Here is a 15,736-nt window from a genome sequence, read left to right as displayed (position 1 = left end):
TGTCTGAATACAGATTGAAGCATATTATCTTCCACTTTCTTTCTTTTTTGTCCAAGTCTTCTTGCACAAAATAACTAATATGGAAATGTTTTACATGACTGCACATGTATAACCTATCTCAGATTGCTTACCATCTCAGGGAGGGGACAGAAGCTAGAGGGAGGGATAGAATTTGGAATTCAAAACTTTAAAAAAAAACCAACGAATGTTAAAAATTATTTTTACAAGTAATTAATGAAAAAATAAAATATTATTCTTAAAATAGTTATTACACTATATCCTTGGTAAAGTCAACAGTACTACTAGTTGACAAGGTACTAAAGCCCAGAAACAATTTTAGAATATGTGCAACAACCCAAGGCTAGATTTTATACACATTTTGAAGGGGTCCAAGCACACCCCATTTTTAACAAGTACTCCTGGAATAGGAGTCGAGTGAGAGAGAGAGAGAGATAGGTTCAAGGTCCCATTCTGCCACTATCTGGGCCTCACCTTCTTTTTCTGTGAAATGAAGATTAGGTCATCCCAAAATTTCTTCATAAATACAACATTACCTAGGATACATGGGACCAGAAATGGATGTATGGGCTTGCAATGTTTTGAAGGTGAGAGATAACAGAAAGACAGCCTGAGTACTATACTGGTATATTGAAAGGTCAGAGGTTTGCTCCAGTGCCTTGGGCAGGGATCCTCTATGAGAGATTTACAGGAAGACTCGAACAAGAATCATCACATAGCATGAGAAGGTATGGGTTGGATGTGATTGGAATGGATGAGATCATGGGTCCATTAAAGTAAGTCCCTTGCTTGCTTTAGGTTTACCTCAGGGATTACTTTAACCAGCCCTTCTTCAGAAATTCTTGCTGAAATTACAGAGCGAAAGTAAATGCGTTTGCCTTTCCACAGATCTTGCCTCATGCAAACCACCCACATGTTTATTGCTTTTCTGTTGCCACCCTGGACTCTTAAGTCTCTAGGTCTCATCACATCATACCTGAGTTACAATAACAGCCCCACCTGGCCTCCCTGTCTCCATTCTCTCCACCTTCCAATTCATCCTGCACACTGCTGCCAGGCTAATCTTCCAAAAACACAGCTGTCATCACACCATTTCTCTTACCCTGCTCAAGAATCTGTAACAGTACCTCTTTTTTTTTTTTAGACTGTATCAAACTCAAATGCTATTGTCTACCTGCTTTCTAAGAACTTGGCGACCCTGTAAAGAACTCCAGAAGGCTAAGAGACCTGTCTCATTTAGGAAAATTACTGGCTGCCTCAGTTAATGCCACATCATTTCTTCGTCTTGTTTTTATAATTTGAATCCAGAAGACATTTATGGGTCTCCAAAACCCTGTACTAGACACAATGGGTTGGAATTATGGGAGAGAGGAATCATTACAGAAAAGGTACAATCTCTGCCCTTAAGAAATGTATGCTTTGCTTGGAAAAAGACAACGAACACACCCTGAAAGCATTCCATCCAGTGAGTAATGATAAAGTACGTGATTATTTTGTTTACAATACTTTGCGGTCACAAAAGGTGCTGCTACAGATACTGTGACACATGAATGTAAGGGAATATTATTATGCTGTAAGAAGCAATGAATATGATGAAAACGGAGAAGCATGGAAAAATTTACATGAACTGATGCAGTGACATGAACAGAGGCAAGAAAACAACACATACAATGACTAGTGTTATAAATGAAAAACACAACCACAAAGCAATTGAAAGTGAATGTTGCAAAATAATGCAAAAAACAAGGATGGCTCCAAAGAAGAGATACGAGAAGTCACCTCCCACCCCTCTGCTGATGTGGGAGGTCCACAGGCTGTTACTCTGTACATATTTCCAGCTTTATGCATGTATTGATCAGTGGTGTTGACTTTTTTCTCTTTTTTTTCTTTCAAAATATTAGTTACATGAGCTAGCTTTCTGGAAGTGGGGAAGTATAGTAGAGGAAATTTTGTAATTTTGTAATTTCATGATGTAAAAAACCAAAAGACATAATAATCTACCCAAAAAGAGAAAGAATGCGTAAGTGCTGAATAAAGGAATGATCAGAGTTAAGCTGGGTTCTGAAAAACTATGGGGCATACGTTTGTGGAAATGGCTAGACAGGATACTCTAAGCCAAGGATGGTACTAACCTAAGTACAGACGTTTGTTTATTCATTAAACATTTTAAAAATACCAACTGTTTTTCCACAGGGAATTGTACCAGGCTCTAGTCATATAAAGATGAAATCCGGTACTTAAAAAAAAAAAGATCAACAGCACTAAGATATGGAACCCTCAGCTTAATAGTGTGAGGTGGCAGCCCCAAAAGTTTATGTGATCTAAGGTTGTGTTAATACAAGCATGCTATCTGCATTAAGGGTGGAGAGAGTCCTATCGTACCATGCCCTGTCACACTGTATCTGAAGTGTTCAATTCTGAGGTGCACAATCTAGGAAGGACAGTGACAAACTGAAGGGCATTCCGTAAAATGACCAGTGAGGAGATCACTGAAGACCAAGCCTATTCAGAGTTTAGTGAAGGAACTAGAATTGTTTAGCCTAGAGAAGTTAGGGGAGACATGAGAGCTCTCTTAAAATATTTGAAATATATAAGAATAATTATCACGGGGAAAAGGGATTTAATGCATTTGGTTTGCCACCAGGAGTAGGGAGGCAGATTTCAACCTGATGTAAAGAAAAACTTCATAACAATGAGAGCTGCTCTGAAATAGGAATGGACTCATGATTTTTGTCTCCTATCACTGGTGCTCTTCATTTGAAAATTGGATGACAACTTTTAAACCAAGAATGTCATAGAAGGGATTTGTGTTTAGGGATGGGTTGTAGTAGATGGGACCAACTCTGAGGTTCTACAATTCTGTGAAATAAGATGGGAGGGGCCAAAGGGTGGAGAATAAATTTGGTGGTCGTTAAACAGCAGGCTGCAAGGTTTTTATTTCTCCTGCATAGGTTTATTATTGCATTCACAAAGCCATTGGAAGTGCTCTGACTCACACTGATCTATCTGCCTTTCCCTGAATTCCTATGTCACATCATCTATACCACAAAGATTAGCATGTAATATGTATTGTCATCTAACTTCTTAGCTGCTCTCTGTGTGGTATAGTGGAAAGAATACTAGATGTGGAGTCTTTCCAAGGATCATTTCTAGATATGAATAAGTAATTGCTTTTTGGTAAATGAATATTATGAATTTGGAGACATACAGAGAAAATGCTCGTGGAAATGAGTGGATGTCCTTGGAAGCTGACAAAAAGGTTCTCTTTAGCCTTCATTAAAAGAATAGGGAGCTTGGCTGTATATCAGATTATATTGCTGAGTCATCATCTCAATAACTACTTGGATAATTGATAAAATCATCCAGGAACACAAGCTGAATACAATTAGTTGAACCTCTTTTGCCACATTGTGCCAGGGGTCCTACTGTGATCTGGATCTTTGCCCTGTTTATCCTGATATCCTTGTGCATTAAGATAGAGATATGTGGTTTGGATGATAGCATTCAGGTGAATATATGGATGTTTGAACAATTATGTAGAAAGATGGTTGATTCAAGAAAATAGGTCTCTAGTGACATTGTCACAGAGCTTTTTCATTGTTCCTTCTTTATCCTACATATTTCAAATGATTCACATAAAGGCACAAAAGACACTTTACCAGATATGTAGATGACCTGAAAATAAAGATAAAATTTAAATTTATAAAAAAGATATATGGATGACTCAAAGAAGAGAAGGTGAGATAAAGTAAGACAATAGATAATACACCCAGGATCCAAAATTAAACTTTAACAGGGTTAAACATAAATTCCTATATTTAGATTTTTTAAATTGTACATATATAAAAAAAGAGAAGGACCTGGCTTGTCAGAAGTTTATGATAATCGACAACAAAGACATGTGGCTGCTAATAAAGCTTATACCAAATACTCAGGCTGTATTAACAGTAGCTTGCTTTCAGAATAAAGCAGGTCATCATCCCACTCTATTCTGGACTGGTCAGATAGAATCTGTAGTATTATTTTCAGTTCTTGGCCCCATATTTCAAAAGGGTCATTGACAAGCTAGATCATGTGCCAGAAGTGGGCAACCAGGATAGCAAGGGATCTGGAAACACTGTCAGATGAAGGAAAGATAAAGGAAATTGGCAAGTTTAGCTTGAAAAAGAGGTTTCTTTGGATTGATACATGATAGGTGTCAAGCAAGGAATAGATTAGGAAGTGGATGGGGAAATTTTTTTTTCTTTTTAAGCAAAAGTGCCTTTTGCCAGTCCTCTGAAAACACTGTGTAGATAACCACCAATTCCCTTAATGAGCCCTCTCAGATCCCAGGGGCTTATATGCATCACTAACAGCCCAACAGTCACAAAAAGATACCTCACTCAGTCCATCCTCTTCATGTTCCCATTCTCCACTGACTTGAGCAATTATTCATTATGCTGTGGAGTTGAGCTCTATGAAATGCAAACACTTTCCAGGAAAAGGTCCCTGGAAATCACAGAGGCTCCCAAGATCTTAGTGTGTACCAGAGGCAGCATGACTTGGATTAAAGCCACTCTCAAATGAGAAAGATTATCAAATTTTTTGCTTTTTATACTAACAGACTTTCGAGAGATGAGAGATCACTGCCGACTCCGGACATGGTAATGCAAGTATCCCCTTTGTCTTTGGGGTGAGCACAACTTTGTTGTGAAAAATTGGAATGCCAGAAGGCAGTGGAGCTTTGGTGTTCAAAACATTAGGAGAAAAAGATGGTATGTTCAACATATCCTCTCTAGTGATCTCATAACCTTATAAGTAGGGAGGACTCTCAACACATCTTCTAATTTCACACATAAATAAGAATACTTATGCTTTTAAATGATTCTATGGAGGATTACAGTATTTATTAAATTTTCTAAATTTTTTGTGGGAATATGTTTGGGCTTTGATTCATAATAAATTTATGGGCTACCTTGGGCCAAATGAATTTTTTCAGAAGAGTCTGTGGAGTTTTGTACTCAGCTGAAAGTTTTGAAGAGTATATGTTGAGCTGGCAGGGTGGTGAAATTCACTACTTGAGTGTATAGGTACTTTGTATTCATAAATCCACAAATATTTGTTGCTTGGTTAATAGATCAAGTGATTTGGGTTCTAGAAAGCATAGACTAAGGGCTAAATTTTTCAGAACTGTTTTCAGCCTATGAGGAAGGAAATCTACCTGGCCATAGCAATCTGGAGATGGTTGAATATGTCAATTTCAACAACCCAGAGGAGAATTCCCATATAATTTTGCCTATTCTTTCTCAGATTAAAAAAATTGCATAAAGTCATAGTTCCCTTTTTAGCTACATTTCATTTCTAAACTCTGTCAACAAGCCTAATGTTGAAGAGATGTGGGCCCCAAACCCCAGTTCTTCCCCCAAACTGGTCCGTTCGCCCCCAGGCACCAAATTAATGCTGCCGACACCTGCAGTGACAAAAGCCTAACCCTGGGTTCTAATCTTTACCACACATCCTCTTTTATAGAACTTCTGCCACGCAAATCAGATGACATAAAAGATTTAGGGGTTAGTTAAATATGAGTTGTCCAATGCTTAGGGATCTGGGGTAGGTTGCTTCACCTCTCTGGGCCTCAGTTTTCTTTCCTGCAAATAGGAGGGCTGGGCCAAATGGCCTTTATGGTCCCTTTCTGGTCTAACATAGTAGCTGACCTAAGAGCTAACATTTAGATAGCGTTTAAAGGTTTGTAAAGTGCTGCACATATGTTATCTCATTTAATCCTCAAAACAACCTCATAGGGTAAGTGCTGTTAATATAGCCATTTTACAGATGGAGAAACTGAGGCTGTGGGAGGTGAAGTGACTTACCCAGGATTATACAGGTAATATGTATCTAAGGCTAGGATTTGAATTCAGATCTCCCTAAACTCCAAGTCTAGCACCCTTAACCACTGTGTCACCTAACTGCCACATTCTATGATCCTGATATTTATTTACTTATTTGGGAGGCAATCCGAGTTAACTGACTTGCCCAAAGTCACACAGCTGTCTGAGACCAGAGAGCTGAGTGTCTGAGACCAGATTTGATTTCAAGTCCTCCTGACCCCAGGGCTGGTGCTCTATTCACTATGCCACCTAGCTGTCCTTCTGATATTTATAAATAAGCATAGCTTCTGGTGTCATCTTAGAGTACTACTCAGCCTGGTCAAGAGTAGTTTTTTCCTTCTTAGGAGTACCATATTCCCCCTCTCCTTTTCTCTAACTCCCAGGGTAGAACCTCAAATTTTGTCATCTGGGCCCCAATATTTCAGCTTAATGGATAGAAAAATTCCATGATTTGCATTTTTTGCAACATTATTCTCTTACTAGATCATGGTTTTAAGGAAAAGCATTGTATTTGTGTGGGATTCAATTTCCACACTTATTATCTGTGTAATAGTGGGCAAGTCACTGTACTCTCTGGGCCTCAGTTTTCTCATCTGTAAAATGAGGGGAGTTACAAAGGATGACTTCTAAAGTCTCTTCCAACTCTAAAGCTATGATTCTGACATCCCACAATTACTTCGAATTCATACTGCTGAACATCTTCAAAAGGCTGAATTCTCCCCCCAAAACTCCAGCTATTTAAGGGAAGAAAAGGACATTCTATTCCCACCACGCTGGAGGAAAATTCACCAAAACACCTCCCTAAGCCACCCTGTGCAAGTGTACTGTACTCACTAAATGAGTCCAATGAACAGTTTAATGAATTTACCCGGTGACCACTTTGGCATCATGACCTTTCTCTCTCTAGCCATACCACAGCGGGAGAACCAAAGATAGGAAGAGGGCCTTAAGAACTTCTCCCCCTCTGTACACATAAATTATTCTGGCTAAAACATCATCAGCAACTTGGCTATGGACTTGAAAGCTGAGCCACCTGACACTGCACAAAAGGATAAATCAAAATTCAAAATGAAGTCCAGTATATATTCAAAATAATTCATGTCAGTCAGTGAATCAAAAAGCATTTAGTATTAAGGGCCAGGTACTGTGCTAAAATGCTGAGGATAAAAAGAAAGGCAAAAATATGGCCCCTACCTTTGAGGTGCTTACATTCTAATGTAGAGACTCTATGCACTTAAGTATGCATTATTTTCCAGTGTAAATAAACTCCCTTTTAATTCAACCCTCCCATACTAACAATTGAAAAACTTTTTTTATTCTGTCAGAAAGAAAAGTTTCAAATAAGGAATATTGTCAATTATGCATCTGATTATGAATGTCTATATTTTTCTTGGAACTGGTATCTCTGAATTGTAACTGTTAAGTGACCCAATATGAGAAAGCAAAAGGTGCTGTGATAATTAATTAATGACTGCTTCCATTATGGGCACATATATGATGCTAAATGTAACTGGTTAAACAGTAATAATGGAAGGATTATTGGAAAGAACACAAGACTGGGGAACCAGGGAACCTGAGTTCTAATCTTGGTTCTGCTACCTATGTGACTCAGAGCATGTCAGGGTCTCAGTTTCCTTATATGTAAAATGAGGGGCTTAAACCAGATGATCTCCAAGTTGTCTTCTTGCACTGACAGTCCAAGGTTTCCCGATCAACAGTTTGATATTAAATAGTGGTCAATCCTGAAAATGTAAGTGTGTGTGTGTGTGTGTGTGTGTGTGTGTGGAGAGAGATCAGCAGTGGTAAATGGAAGGTGGGTAGAGGATAGGGGGCCTAGCAGAACCAGATCTAAAAGCCATTATCATCAAAAACAGTTTGGTACTGGATAAGAAATAGAGTGGTTGGTCAATGGAACAGATTAGGTATACATGATACAGAAGCATATGAGCACAGTAACCTAGTGCTTGATAAACCCAAAGATCCCGGCTAGTGGGGTAAGAACTCACTATTTGACAAAAACTACTGGGGAAAACTGGAAAGTAGTCTGGCAGAAATTAGGCACAAAGGGCATATACCAAGATAAGCTCAAAATGAGTACATGATTTAGACATTAAAAGATGACATCGTAAGCAAATTAGTGGAGCATAGAAGAAATTACCTGTCAGATCTGTGGATGGGGAACACTTCAAGACCAAACCAAGGATAGAGAGGTTCATAGGAGGTAAAATGAATGACTTTGACTGCAGAAAATTTAAAGTTTCTGCACAACTAAAACCAATGCAGCTAAATAGAAGAAAAGCAGAAAACTCAGGAAAAAAAGATCTTTGTAGCAAGTTTCTCTGATAAAGATCTTATTCCTAAAATATATAGGGAACTAGGTCTAATTTACAAGAATAAGAGCCATTCTCTAACTGACAAATGGAAGAAATCCAAGCTATCAACAGGCACATAAAAATACTCTCAATCAATAATAATTTGAGAAATGCAAATTAAAACAACTCTGAGGTACCACCTCACACCCATCAGAGTGGTTAAGATGACAGAAAAGGAAAATGACAAATGCTGGAGAGTCAGTAGGAAAACAGACACACTAAGGCACTGTTAGTAAAGCTGTGAATAAGTTCAACTATTCTGGAAAGCAATTTGGAACCATGCCCAAAAAGCTATTAAACTGTGTGTACCCTTTGATCCAAATAGGTTCTATACACCAAAGAGATCAAAGAAAGAAGAAAAAGACCCATATGTACAAAAATATTTATAGCAACTTCTCTTGTGGTGGCAAAGCATTGGAAACTAAGGGGATATCCATCAGTTAGGGAACGACTGAACAAGCTATACCATATGAATGTGATGAAACACTGCTGTACTATAAAAAAAATTGATGAAGGTGATGGTTTCAGAGACTTGGGAAGACTTTTATGAACTGACACAAAGGGAAGTGAACAAAACCAGAACAATTTGTATAACAGCATACTGTACATATAACCAACTTTCAAAGACTTAGTAACTGATCAAAACAATGACCAGCCAAAATGCCAAAAGTCTCATGATGAAAACATGCTATCCACCTCCAGATAGAGAACTGATAGATTCCAAGTGCAGGTTGTGGGAGTTTATTTGGCACAACTACATATATTTATAATAGGTTCTGCTTTTCCTTCTCAGTGGGTGGGTGGAGATAATTCAAAACTGAAAATAAAATAGAATTTATATATACTTACATACAATAATTTATAATATAATGCATGCAATAATATACAATAGTTTATCTACTATATATATGTTGTAACTTACCCAAGATCACAAAATAAGTAAGTTGGCAGAGCCGTGATTTGAAATCTAGGTTCAAAATTCAGCACTTTTCTCTATACTTCTTTTTCTCTTTTTTTTTTGAGGCAATCGGGGTTAAGTGACTCGCCCAGGGTCACACAGCTAGTATCTGAAGCTGGATTTGAACTCAGGTCTTCTTGACTCCAGGGCTGGTGCCCCTACTCCTCTTCTTTTGAAGACCTACTACCTTCTTAGGCAGCTCACTTCACCTTTGAAAAGCCTAGTAGAAAGATTTTCCTTACTGAGCTAAATCTGCCCCTCTCCCATTTGCATCCAATGCTCTCAGTTTTTTCCTCTGGAGTTAAGCAGCCCAAGCTTATTTCCTCTTCCATATGAAAACCCTTCAAAGGCTTGAATGGTTACCCTGTGTACCTTAAGATTCTTCTCCATGGGAAACACTCCCTGTTCCTTTAACTAACTGATCTTATGGCGTGATCATCAACAGCATTCTCTTCACCTTCAATGAGCATTCTCTTCTGCATAATCTTTAGCTTATCCATGTCCTTAAAATAGGGCACTCAGCACGGAATACAAAATTCCCAATGTGTCTGACCAGAGAACAATACAAGAAGACTCTCATCGAGACACCTAGGTGGTGCAGTAGATAGAGCACCGGCCCTGGAGTTAGGACAACCTGAGTTCAAATCTGGCCTCAGACACTTGATACTTACTAGCTGTGTGACCCTGGGCAAGTCACTTAACCCCATTGCCTAGCCAAAACAAAAAAAAAAAAAGAGAGACAAAGAAGAAAAAGAAGATTCATCTCCCTTATTCAGTCCATTATGTCTCTCTTGAGGGAGCTGATAATTCTGGTATTAACTTGGTCTCCTCTTGTCCTTGTCCCTGACTTTCTAGACTTCAAAGCCATGCCTTGGTACCTTCTCCTCCCTTCCTTCCCCCCAGATTTTCAGTTCCCTTTGAGTGTTGCCTTTCCCCATCAGAATGTAAGCTCCTTGAGAACAGGGACTGACTGTTTTTGCTTGTATTTGTATCTGCAGGGCTTAGCACAGTGCCCGGCACGTAGTAAACACAATACATTTAGGCAGCTAGGTAGGGTCATATGTCACAGAGGGCTGGACCTGGAGTTGGGAAGACCTGAATTCAAGTCCAGCCTCAGACACTTACTAGCCGTGGGATCCTGGGCAAGTCACTTAACCTCTCTTTGCCTCAGTTTCCTCATCTGTAAAATGGAGAATATAGTAGTATCTACTTCCCAGGGTTGTGAGGAGTGAATGAGTTAATAATTGTAAATCACTTAGCACAGTGCTTGGCACATAGTGAACATTATATAAATGTTAGCTATTATTAATAAATGCTTGTTTCTTTCCTTCTTCATTCCTGGAGAATAAACTCAAAGCAAGTACCATTATGTTATAATTCATTATTTTGCCATAGGGCTAACACTGAACTAAACACTTAGTAGATACTCACCAAATTTTCATTTATTGACAGACTAATTGATTCAAACCCGGGGGTGGAGGCTTACAGTAATGGTACATAACTTGATGATGGTAAACAGACACTAGGCTTGGAATCAGAAGGCCTGGGTTTGATTCCTAGCTCGGCAACTTACTAGCTGTATTACCAAGGGCAAATCACTTAACTAAAAAAACCTTAGTTTCCTTATCTGTAAAATGAGGATAGTAATACTTACACCATCTGCCTCACAGGGTCCTTGGAAGGAAAAAATTTTTCTAAACCATGAAGCAATGTGATATAGAGGAAAGAGTGCTGACTCTGGAGTCAGGAGACTTGAGTTCAAATCCTCTTCTCAACTTTCCTATTTACTTTCAAGGGCTCTACCACCCTTCCACCCACCCAGGTTTGCAACCCCAGTATCTTCCTTAACTCCTCACTAGCCCTCCACCAGCAAATTCAATCTGTTGTCTTGTAATTTCTACCCTTGCTGAGTCTCTCATATTTTTCCCTTTCTCTCCACTACATGCCCTCAACATCTCTCCTCTAGACAATTTCAGTAGGTCTGCCTCCCTGCCTCAAGTCTCTCCCTACTTGGAAGCAGCTAGGAGGTGCAGAGCACAAGATTTGGAAAAAGAAAGACCTAAGTTCAAATGGGGCCTCAGATACTTACTAGCTATGTGACCTTGGGCTAGTCACTTAACCTGTCTGCTTCAGTTTCCTCCACTGTAAAATCGGGATAACAGTACCTTCCAGGGTTATTGTGAGGATCAAATGAGGTAATACTTGTAAAGCATTTAGCACAGAGGCTGGCACATAGTAGGCACTTAATATAAATATATGGTTTTTTTCTTTACATTCTACTCTGATACTGCCAAGGAAATGTTTCTAAAGCATAGGTTTGACTATGTCAGCCTCTCTCTCTCCTCATTCCACACACACTCAAAAAAACCCAAGAAACATTTCAGTGACTCTCTCCAGCAGCAAATATAAAATCTTGGGTTTAGCATTTAAAACCCTTTACAACCTGGCCCCTTCTTCCCTACCTTTGCAGTCTATGTATCCTTGACTCCCATCTATACTCTAGCTATGTGGGTCTACCTGTTACTCTTTACATTTGACACTCTAGCTCCTGAGACTACACATTTTCATGGCTATCCCTTATGCCGCCAATATTTTCCCTTCTTGCCTCTTCCTTCTAGATTCCTTGGTATCCTTTAAGCCTCAGCTTTTATCCCACCTTCTGCAGAAAGACTCCCCCAGTGTGCCCACCTGCTGGTGCCTTCACGTGAAGATTACCTTTGAGTTAGACCGTAGAGATCTTAAATGTGCATAGTTATTTGCTTGTGGTCTCCTCGGTTAGAATGTGAGTTCCTTGAAGAAAGGGACTGTTTCTGCTTTTATTTCTATCTCCAGAGCTTAGCACAGTTCCTGGCACATCTTAAGCCCTGTTTTGTTGACTGGTTTTAAGTCCCGGGTCCTAAATTTCCTCATCTATAAAAGGAAAGGCATGGACAAGATAGCCTCTGAGGGAGTCCCTTCCAGCTGTAGATCTATGATTTTTTTTTTTACATTATAATATAAATTAGGGGCTCTTTTGGAGGGGAAGGGCTTGGATCTGTGATTTCAGTGGAGTAGAGAAATCCCAGTGAGGAAATTCCTTCTGCGGGAATAGATCAGCAAATATATTCTCTAATTTATTTCCTTAGAAGGTTGCCTAAAGCACTGAGGGGTTGTGACTTGCCCAGAATGACATGGGTAGCACATGTCAGAGGCAAGATTTGGGCTAGGTGGCACAGTGGATACAACCCCGAGCTGGGAATCAGGAAGACTCATCTTCATGAGTTCAAATGTGGCCTCAGACACTCACTAGCTGTGTGACCCTGGGCAAGTGACTTAACCCTGTTTGTCTCAGTTCCTCATCTGTGAAATGAGCTGGAGAAGGAAATGACAAATCACTATCTTTGCCAAGAAAACCCCAAACGGAATCACGAAAAGTTGGACATGACTGAAAACGACTGAACAACTTCCTGACTCCAAGACAATTCTCTGTCCATTACTCCACACTACCTCCAGAGTTAATGTTACTATTACCTACATGTTAATGACAATGAAAATTTAATTTGGTCATTGACACCTATTTCAACAAATGCTTATAAACACAAAGATCACATACATTTATTAAGCACGGAGTAACGTATCAAACACACAGTATTGTCTGGGATAGCCATTGGGAGAAGAGGAAAGGTTAGTTAAGACACCGTCCTTCCGTTTATCAAAATGACCCAGCAAGGAGTTAACATAGGAGGAAAACAAGAAAGGGTAGAATACTTACGGTCAAGTCCATTAATGTATCTCATTGTGATCTCACAGTGGCCCCAAACAGCACTCACTACTGGGTAGAGTTTTTTCCCCTTCAGCCCCCGGAAGGCCACACCAAGGTACTGTCCATCCACAATGAAACTGAGAGTGCCCTCGTCCATGTCCAAAACTACTAGGAGAGAATCTGGAAGCACAAATGCCTCATCTGGCTCTAAGAAGGCAGGGTAGGTCACACCAGGTTGGTTCTTACAATTATGGTAAAGTCTGTTGCGTCCCAGATCCCAGCCCCAGGACTCACTGTTACTGCCAACAAGAGCCGTATAGCCCACTGAATGCAGTGGGGCCTCGGCAGTGGCCACACCCACCACCGCATGAGTGCCCCGCTGCCGTGTAGGCCAGTGGATCTGCCATACATGGAGGCCTCGGGCATGGCCTATCTTCCCTCGGATGCAGTCTGTGCTCTGGGCTACTGGGTGCCGGTGAAAGGTGAGCCGATCGTCTTCTTTCACAAAAATGTTCAGTGAGCGGTCCTCGGGATTCCAGGCATGCTGATGCTGCACCTCTGACCGGGCTGGTGGCATATCCAACAACAGGTCCAGGCGGGCTGGCCGGCAGAAGTCAGGGCCCCTCAGGTCTCGCTTCACTGACTGGTAAGGGGGCTCACGGACATCCACAGATTTGATACTCCCTGAGATTTTCTGGCCCATTGCTTCACCAAGGGGGAGAAGAGGCCAGTCACAGGCCAGGGTTACCTCATGGGAGTGTTTACCCCCTGACCCAGAGTCTAGACAAACAATTCAGATTCACTCCCTTGACTGGACCCTGCCTGTTCTGCTGCCAGAGAACATGAGCTCCTGGAACAAAGCAGAGAATGCTGGTTAGCTTCAACAATAATTGATAACAACAGAGGCAGCTAGGTGGCGCAGTGGATAAAGCACCGGCCCTCAAGTCAGGAGGACCTGAGTTCAAATTTGACCTCAGACCAAACACTTGACACTTTACTAGCTGTGTGACCCTGGGTAAGCCAACTGCCTAAGCAAAAAAAAAAAAAAAAAAAAAAAAATTGATAATGATTAAGCAATCAGCATTTATTGAACACCTACAATGTGCAAACCATTGAGCTAAATCCTATGAGATTTTTTTTTTAAATCATAGAATTACAGAATCTCAGGATTGGAAGGGACTTCTTGGGTCATCTAGTCCAGCTCCCTACCTGAAACACAACACAGGCTACAACATCAAGTGATCATCTAGCCACTGATTGAACACCTCCAGTGTTGAGGATATGTAAGATGTAATTCTGCTGTCAAGGAGTTTACAATCTAGTTTGGGAAATCAGACATAAAAAGGTTACTCACAATAAAAGACAACAGATGAGACAAGTGAGTGACATAGTAAATAACCCAACAGCTGTTCAAAGGACTAGGGGTGACCAGCGAAGGCTTCAGGGAGATGAATTCCAGCTGAGCCTGGAAAGATTTTGGGTATTAGTAGGCAGACAGAAGGGGTTTGAACATAATTAGGGCCTTACAATATTCTTGTAAAGCAGACTTCAATGGTTATTACCATTCCCATTTTAGAGAAGGAAATTCAAGGTTTAAGAGAAGTTAAGTGACTTGCCCAAGGCTATGTGGTTAATTAATGGCAGAGTCAGGGTTAGAGACTAGGCTTTTTGACTTTTACTCCAGGGCTCACTTTACTTAAGCTAGGCTGCTGACCTAAGGTCATGGCAGATCTGTCAAAATGTCCTGGCACACACCCTAGGGGCTTTAATAGGTGGAAAGTGGACAATTTCAGTATATAGTTTAAATTTTTTTTTTTTTAAATCTTGCCCTCCCCCCTCTCTGGCCCACAAAATGTGCAGCAGGATGTAGCGGGCCCACTGTGTATATAAAGCACAGACAATAACTTCCTCTGAGTCATAATAGGACACAGACATTCTTCATGCCCTGCCTACCTCCCACCCAAACAGGCTGGAGATGCTCCCCAGCCAGAGGCCTGGGGGTTGGGACAGGGAAAGGGAACATAGTTCAGTGTACTAGACCAGGGCAAAAATGAACAGCACTGATTTCCTTTTGATAAAAATTCCAGTTTGATTTAATTGTCTCACATTTGTGTGTAAGCCAATATTATTCTCCCATGTGCATAAGCCAGCTAAGGTCTGGGCTGTGGCTGATATTGACATTACGCAGAGGTCTGGCTAATATTTGATCTAGGGGACAACAAAACAGACAGACATTTGCAATACTGTGCTTGCTAATGAGTTTCTGTTTAAGTCTCTCCCTCCCTTTGTCCCTTTTCTTCCTCTTCTGCTCTCCTTCCTCTCAAATTCTTTTGCTAACACTCCCTCTCTTTTCCTTGCCTTCTTTCCTTCCTCCTCAGTCTTTCTCTGTCTTTCTTCTCTTCCTTCTCTATCCTTTGTCTATAGAACCATAGGCCAAATGGTCTTTCTGCTTCTCATCCCAGAATACCACTATTTATTTTGTTACGGTCACACACATGTAGGAAAAGTAACTCTCCTGTCTCCTGAGTCTGAGGAAGCATTAAGAAAAGGAAGATGAGAGGAGTCTTACTTACCTCTCTCTCATTTGCCCCCTTTCTACTTCACCATGAGCAAAACCTGACAAAAAGGAGGACTGAGACTGGAAGCATCAGTCTTTCTATATTAAGGATGTCAAGATGCATAAATTCTTTTTAAACTTGATGTATATGCAGAGCTATGATGTTTAGGTTGGGGGGACGCAGGGTATAAAGCATAATAGGGTGGGACAGTGACAGAGAGA

The 15,736-nt window shown here is 40.4% G+C and overlaps 1 protein-coding gene across 1 annotated transcript in view; it reads right to left on the bottom strand.

Annotated features, from left to right (window-relative positions):
- SPSB4 (splA/ryanodine receptor domain and SOCS box containing 4) overlaps positions 1 to 15,736 on the bottom strand; it is a 146,428-nt gene that overhangs the window by 109,809 nt on the left and 20,883 nt on the right. Inside the window, exon 2 of the mRNA XM_027845221.1 lies at positions 12,967 to 13,807. Within this exon, the coding sequence (XP_027701022.1) occupies positions 12,967 to 13,660 (694 nt within the window). The 5' untranslated portion in view covers positions 13,661 to 13,807. The remainder of the gene's footprint in view (positions 1 to 12,966; positions 13,808 to 15,736) is intronic.

The sequence above is a fragment of the Vombatus ursinus genome, unplaced genomic scaffold (genome assembly GCF_900497805.2).
Source record: "Vombatus ursinus unplaced genomic scaffold, bare-nosed wombat genome assembly UNPS02014959.1, whole genome shotgun sequence".
In the NCBI taxonomy this organism is placed as follows: domain Eukaryota; kingdom Metazoa; phylum Chordata; class Mammalia; order Diprotodontia; family Vombatidae; genus Vombatus; species Vombatus ursinus.
Note: the sequence above shows the minus strand (reverse complement) of the source record. Positions and strands in the feature narration are given on the sequence as shown.